This window comes from Mangifera indica, chromosome 5 (assembly GCF_011075055.1).
Source record: "Mangifera indica cultivar Alphonso chromosome 5, CATAS_Mindica_2.1, whole genome shotgun sequence".
NCBI lineage: Eukaryota > Viridiplantae > Streptophyta > Magnoliopsida > Sapindales > Anacardiaceae > Mangifera > Mangifera indica.
Window position 1 is genome coordinate 2501235 of NC_058141.1, and position 8423 is coordinate 2509657.

At 28.5% G+C, this 8423-nt stretch overlaps 1 protein-coding gene across 1 annotated transcript; it reads left to right on the plus strand.

The window, feature by feature from the left end:
- Positions 1-6381: 6381 nt before the first annotated feature.
- Positions 6382-6951, plus strand: LOC123217756 (pectinesterase inhibitor 9-like). The gene has a single exon (XM_044638882.1). It carries the CDS (start codon positions 6382-6384, stop codon positions 6949-6951), a length of 570 nt encoding a protein of 189 aa, XP_044494817.1.
- The last annotated feature ends 1472 nt before the right edge of the window (positions 6952-8423 follow it).

The window sequence follows — 8423 nt, forward strand, 5'->3', positions numbered from 1 at the left end:
TGGGACCGGATTCATGTTTTAGCAGTGGAAGAGTGATGAAATATGAATTGTGTAACGGCAATTTTGGTTTTGGATACTAAAAAAAGAGCAGTGTTTTAAATATTCAATTAATTAGTTTCCCAATTAGCAATTATTCTCTGGAAATATTTATTATTTCCTATTAATATAAATTGATTACATAAAGTGCATTTATTAACCGAATTATAACAGAATCAAAGTGTACTCATCACAAAAATTATATATCATAAATAATAATATATTATTATATAATTATATATTATTTTATTTTTAATTTAAAATTATATTATTATTTTATTATTTTATATATAATTATATATAATATTCATAGATATAACATTATTCTTATATCATTTTATCACAATATTCTAATATATTTAATATTATACTTCTAAGAATATATTTGGTTTAAGTAATCTTTCATTATTAAAAATAAAAAATTAATACAAAAATTATTGGATATATATTATTATCATGTTTAATAAAATTTGATAAATATAAATAATTATTAGATCTTATTAAAATATTATTTCACTTAAATATGTTTTAATATAATTATTCTAAATTATTTTTCACGTTATTTATTATATTAATCGTAAATAAAAATATTTTTATCCTAAAAAATTAATAAATAATTATATAACTGCAATAGATTTAAGATTATTTTGATAGTTTTTTAATAATGATATTATCTTTTATTTTATTTGTTAATTCACTGTAAATGATAAAAAATTAAATCTGTTGTTAATAATAATAAAAAAATAATAATTAAAATAATATTTTAATATCTTAACCGAACGGTCTTTATCAGTAAATGCACTATTTTTTCCTGTTTTCTCCCTGTTTTCATTTCATCCTAAACAAATTTTAAAAATTAACGATGTGTCGTTTTTATTTCAGTTTCAACTTTCTCTATGTTCCATTCTCTCTCTTCACATCCACCTTCTCTTTCTCTTCCTGCATGTTCCAGATTCATTTTTTTCCCTCTTCCTCTCTTTATATGCAACACCCACTTAATCACCGTTTTCGTTGGGAGAAACGGAAGTTAGTTCAAGAGGCTTCGAAACAACAGAGTTTCATGTTTCAAGAATATGCAGAGAGAGCGATCAACACACATAACCAAAGTACTGAGAGTAACAAAAACAAAGCCACTGGTAGTTGTAGCGAGACAAAAGTCTCTGTTATTTAATTAGGGTTTAAGAGCTGTGTTTTTGTTAATGGCTGTGTCTTACTTTTTGTACCGAGGGAAAGAAGGAGAGTGGTGGGTTTACGAGGGAAAGGATTTATGTCTAAGCAGAGGAAAAGTTATAAAATTCGTCAAAGTAACTTTGTGTGACAATGAAAGTATTTTATATAGAATTGGGTATGAATTCAAATTCTATTAAGTGAATACAAATTGGTAAGATGTGAAAAAATATTATTTTTTATGTAAACGTTTGCGATAAATTACAAATAATAATGTGTAAATTATTAAATAATTGTGAAACAAAGAGTTGTTTTTTGGTAAATAAAATATAAAAAATTGTATATTTAGACATTATAATAAAATCATTAATCAGTTTCTTAATTAGCATTGATTCTCTGAAATTATTTATTAATTTTTTGTTAATATTAATTTATTAATAAATTAGCATTAGTGCCCTAATTAATTTCCTAACTAGCATTTGTTTCCTATGATTCACTTTAGAGCTGTCATTGGGTGAAGTTGGTTCTTCTGGAAACATGTACTTACCCGTTGAAATTTAGAATATAACCACTGTTTAAAATTATTTCTAAAAAACGTTTTATCATTTAGTTCGTTTCGAAGACCGTTTAAATTGAAACCCAAACTAAAAATTATTTTCAAATATTTTTAAACTTAAACCAAACTTATGATTAATCAGACAATAATGGGAAATCCTTAAGGCTCGAAGATGAAAGCACAAAACCTAGGATTTATCCAAAACAATTTGAAAGGTGTTGTAAGTTCATTGATGAAGGCTTAACAAATAAAGTTTATAAGTCTATGAAATTTAAAGAAATTGATTAAATTTCAATTGTTTTTTGCATCTATCAATAGGTCATAATAAATGAAATACGCAAAATTGTAAAACTAAATGCATCTTTTAAACAAAACCTCCAAACTTTAAAAAATTAAGGGATGTTTGTAGGGCTGGATTCGAGCCGAGCCAGCTCGAGCTCGGGCTCGGCTCGGCTCGGTTCTAGCCCAAAACGAGCCGGGCTCTGCTTGGCTCAATCGAGCTCGAGCCGAGCTCGAGCTGGCTCAACTTGGCAGGGCAGATTTTTTTTTAAATTTTTAAAAATTTTTTTATACAAAACGACATCGTTTTGATCCATATATATACACAAAACGATGTCGTTTTGATATAAAAAACGAGCCAAACCGAGCTAAAAATGAGCCAAGCCAAAAACGAGCCAAGCCGAGTTCAGCTTAAGTCGAGCTCGAGCCGCCCCTAAATAAAGCGAGCCAAGCCCGAGCTGGCTGCGAGCCGAGCTCGACTCGGCTCGAATCCAGCCCTAGATGTTTGTTTAAGTTAATTTTAATTACGATAGTAATATATTTTTTATAAATAATATCATTTTATTTGATTTGCCAATTAATAATAAATTTTAATAATTTCTTATTATTAAAAGTGGTATGACAAGTGATGTAAAAGTAATCTATATATTAAAATAATACTAAAATAATCTTAATTTTGTTATTATCGATTAAATTTTTAAGACAAAAATTGTCTATATTCAAATTAAAATAACAAGTAATATGAATAATACTTTAAAAATATAAATTGGTAATAAAATAACAATTTAAAATTAATTTATTTTATAAATTGATATTTTTAAAATATATATGGAATTAGGGATGTCAGTTGTCCGACCCAAAGCACAAAATTTAGATCCGACACTATAGCATGTGAAGCTTCACCCATGAATCTTCCGAGTTAGGGTATGAGTTTTAATATTAACCTCATGGGTTGACTAGACATTGTCTAAAAAGTTAAAATAAAAAAAGAAAAAAGATATTTAAAGATGCTTCTATCACAAAGTAGTAAAAATAATAGAAAAAATATTTTTAAAAATTTAGCAATAACATGACAATTTATAAAAAATAATTTAAAATTAATGAATTTTGTAAAATGACAACATGAAAAAAAATATAATATGTTATTAACATGAAAAATATTTTAAAAAATACACCAAGCAAACACTTTAACACAAAACATTTAGTTTAACAAAAAAAATACTAATTTAAACACAATAATCTTTTAAGTGTATTTAAGTAAAAGAATTATTTAATATTCTTTTATTTATGTCAACCAAACATAATAATTAATTTTAGGTACTATATATTTTATCTCCAATTCACATACAATCAAGGACTAAAAAAATAATTGTTCTTAATACAGCACACAATCAATGATAAAAAATTTTGTTTTCGATTTATTATATAATCAAGGATAAAAAATTTTATCCGTAATTCAATACATGGTTAAGAATGAAAACTTTTGTCTTTAATTCATTATACAATTAAAGACAAAATTTTTTATCTCTAATTCACTAATCAATCAAAGATAAAAATTTTTCTCTCTACATATATTCTTTTTGGGACAAAATCTAATTCGTTTATGGATAAAAGATTTCATCCCAAATTTATATTTTTTTATTATGAAACATCTTTTTATCCACAATGACAAGTCACTAAGGACAAATTTTTTTCGTGGGTATTATCCTTTGATAATGCATCTTTGATAATGATTTAATCTATTATCCCATTTGATTTTTTGTACAAATTTTTAATTTTTGGGGCAAAAATTTTCGTCACATTTTATGAAATTGTTATAGTAGTTTGATTTAATATAATAATAATTTTTATAATAATAATTTTTATACTAATACAGATCAATACATTTTTTATGGAAAATGATGACATAGAAGGGATATACATAAGAAATTTTAAATTTTCAAAATGTTTATAATATTTTTCTGACGGGTCAATTGATTTTTTATTATTTATTAATATTTTATTTTTTAAAAGTCGTATTATATAATACAATATTTAATACATGATATAGAAAATTAGATTTTTAATATACGATATAATACATTATTCAATTACTATGGTTTGGCTTTTGATGAGTGCTAATAAATTGTTATATTAGTTAAGTTCTTTCTTTGAAATCTTAATACAATATTTTTACTCATTGAAAAGTTGAAATTCAGTGAGGTTTCAAAAGAGGAAAATTAGTTATTACAATCAAGGTTTTTAAAACTGGACCGGAGTAAAAATCATTTTGAGCACTAGTTCAAACTAGTTGGATCGTTTGAATCAGCTACTTTGAGCAGAATTCTAGTTTTATATAATAACTTAAAAAAATTATTATATAATAATATAGTAATAATTTTTATACAATAATTTTTATTCTGATATAGATCAATACATTTTTTATAAAAAATGATAATATAGAAGGGGTATATATGAGAAATTTTAAATTTTCAAGATGTTTGTAATATTTTTCTAATGTGTCAATTGATTTTTTATTTTTTATTAATATTTTATTTTTTAAAAGTTGTATAATATAATACAATATTTAATATACGATATAGAAAATTAAATTTTCAATATACAATATAATACATGATTCAATTTCTATGATTTGACTTTTGATGAGTTCTAATAAACTGTTATATTAGTTAGATTCTTTCTTTGAAATCTTAATATAATATTTTTACTCATTAAAAAGTTGAAATTCAGCGAGGTTTCAAAAAAAGAAACTTGGTTATTACAATCAAGGTTTTTAAAATTGGGCCAGAGTAAAAATCGTTTTAAGTATTAGTTTCGATCGAACCAGTTAGACCATTTGAACCGGTTACTTTAAACGGAATTCTAGTTTTATATAATAACTTAAAAAAAAATATGTCTAATTACATATGCTTTACACGCTAAATTTTATATTATGCATACTTTTCACAATTAAGAAAATATATGCATTACTTTTAACTTTTTATTCATTCTAGTAAACACTAGAACAAGAAATAAGAAATATTAATAGATAGTCGATAATTCTTCCATCTACATATTTGCTGAAGCAGCAAAACAATTGCAGATACAATAGCAAGGAAATGTTACAGAAGACATTAAAGGACAAGTATTTTCTCAAAAAACCAATAAAAAAAGCATTAAGTATGAGTGATCGATAACTTTGGAGAGGAGTATTAACCTATTTAAGAAGAATTCTCCTCTGAATTCAAACGAAATTGGGTATGAAACGAAGACCCATACTACAAATATCTTCCGATTTCGGCTCAGGTTCTTTATTGGATGTAATCATGCAATATTGGAGAGATGGGAGAAACTTTAATGCTTGATCTTGAGCAACTGCTTCTGCGTGCACAACAAGAAGGAAGATTGAAAAAAAATAAAAGATATGAAACCTTGAATTAGGAACAGCCTAAACCGGGTTGGACCACGGTTCAGGTGCGAACCGGCGGTTCATCCATGATCCAACCTGATTTTAAGCATAAATGGATTTTATTTTTTACGGTATTTGTTTATAACATCTGATTTTTCAATTCTGATTACAATCTAAGTGGTTTTCAGGAGCTTTGCATTTTCAATGAATTGGTTAATCAAATATTGCTATTAACATTAGTTCGAATTCAATATTTTATAATTTAAGCAAAAATTTATTGAATCAAATTGAATTATTTTTCATTCATGTAAAAGAAAGAGCGATACTACATTTAATTGAGTATCGTAGTAATATATCATTATATGATTAATAATAATCAAAACCAAAACTAGGTATACAATTTTGTTAATATAGATTAGAGCAATTCTAATATTTGAGTTTGATCAAATTCTTGAAAGGGATTTACATAATGTACAAATTTAAACGAGACGTAAAAAATTAAAGAAAAAAAGCAAAATTAGTATTGAGTAAATTAGTTACTTCTGAGATAAAACATGAAACTCTGCCGTTTTAGAGCCTCTGGAGCTAACTTCCTTTTCTCCCGACAAAACAAGGTGACTGAGAATGGGAGAGTAAGAGAGGCCGAGCGGAAGAGAAAGGGAAGGTGAATAAATAAGGGAAGGTGAATAAATAAAGGAAGGTGAAAGTGAAATGAAAATGACACATAACTGTTGCTCTATTTTTGGTATCCATGAACAATGTTGCTATTCCATTCCATCATTTTTCCACTGCTTAATGTGAATCCTTTCCCATGGAAACCCACCACTCTCTTTCTCTCTCACAGTCCACTAAACAAAACGCAGCCATGAACAGAAACATTTCACGTCCTCTTTCCATTCTCCCTCTTCTTTTCTTATTTAATCTCCGTTTAATATCAGCCCTTCATCTCAACGCAATGCTATCCGTCGATTTCATCCCTAGCGCCTGGCTCTCAACCGCTAACCAATGGCTCAGATTCCATCCGCTCCAGCTGCAACTGCGCTACCTACTCCGACCTCTGCTACGTCTCCTTGGAACCCTACTCCAGATCCGTCAATTGGACCTAGCAAAGCTGTCGATAGCCGCCATCGGCTTCAGCTTGGAGAAGGTGAAAACGATGGCGTCCTACTTGGCCAACCTCAGCCGCGATGCTGACTACAAGTACGACCCCAGAATGTCACAGTCTCTCCACCTCTGTCTCGATTTAGTTGATGGCGTTGGTGGCGCTGTAGACAAGATCCAGAAGTCTCTAAAACAGATGCGCGACCTGGGCGCGGCGGGGAGCTCCGAGGAAAGGCCCCGGTCCCTGTTGTTTAATGTGCAGACGTGGATTACCGGTGGGCCTTTCGATCATTCTGCTTGTGCTGACAGCTTTGATGATGTGGCAGACGGGCCGCTGAAGGAGGATATCATCGCTAGGGCTCTGTATGCAAGAATATTTACTACCATTGCACTGGTTTGGTTGAATGCTATACTGACAAAGTAACAAGGAGGGATCTGGAGTAGGGTTCCAAGGAGGCGTAGCAGAGGTCGGGGTAGTCAGTGCATTTGCAGCTGGAGCGGATAAAATCTGAGTCATTGGTTGGCGGTTGAGAGCTGGGGCTGCGGCTGGGGCTCGGGATGAAATCGACGGATGGCACTGCGTTGAGATTAAGGGCTGAGACTAAACGGATGTCAAATAAAAAGAGAAGAGGAAAAAGGCAGAGAGGACGTGAAGTGTTTTTGTTCATGTCTGTGTTTTGTCTTGTGACAGAGACAGAGAAATAGAGTGGTGAGTTTCTATGGGAAAGGATTCATGTTTTAGTGGAAAAGTGATGAAAAGGGACTGATAATTTTTCCTTTGGATACTTAAGAAAAACTTGCGTTGAGTAAAATAGTCAAACCGATGGTATCCGACTTTCGATTCTAATTTCTACCTGAAACTGATTTATCCCCATCCCAGATATGCTGTGGTTTCAATTAATTTGGTGTGGGACACTTGTTCACCCATGCCGTGGTTTTTCAGTCAGTTATTAGACCGGAGTTTATTTATTGACCTGCTTAATTCAACTCAAAAAAGACAATCAGATTTGAATGAGATTCCCGATCAGAAAAAAATAATTTGGCGTTGGAAACATCTTTAATAACTCCCATATCATATATGGAGCCATGCAACAGAAACCGCTATTAAAACTCGTCTCGGATCTGAGTTATATTCCCAATTCATGTTAACCTAAAATTCACATATCCATAGAAATAAGTTACCAAGATTCTTTATTGCTTCCGCAGCTGCATCATTTCAAATTATTTTCAGACCCGCACACCCTTAAAAAATTTTAGTTGGATAATTTAGTTCAAATTTTTTAAATTGAATAGCTTGATTTAATTTATTAAAACGACTTTGTTTAGGTTAATAAATTTTAAAAAAATAACTTATGGTTCCAAATTAAACTAAATTGTATATCGTTATTTTTTAAATATATATTATAAAATCATATTTGACAGAATATTTCAAGCAATTAGGTGGACCATTTGATTTTTATATATTTATTTTGTTATTTTCATTACATGTGTATTATATATATATTTTAAATTTATTTACATGTTTATTTTATATTCTAAAAAACTATAATGCAATTATCATTTATTAAATATAAGAAAACATTTATTATAATAAATTTGATTTTAAATATATATAATAATTAGGGAAATAAAATTTAGTTTATTAGTAAAACAATTTGCTAAGATGTGAAAATTTTTTTTACATATACATGTGATAATTTACAACTGGTAATAGATATATATTAAAAAATTGTGAAACAAAGAGTTGTTATTTTGGTAAATAAAACGTGAAAATTTGTATTTTTTATACATTATGATTATCTTTACATCCAACCTGTAAATTTATATAAGTTGAATATACATATAAATTCATACATACATACATACATACATACATACATACATACATATATATCA

Bases quoted from the DNA above. Each gene is read 5' to 3' on its own strand.
- LOC123217756 (XM_044638882.1), top strand. From the start codon at position 6,382: ATGCTATCCGTCGATTTCATCCCTAGCGCCTGGCTCTCAACCGCTAAC.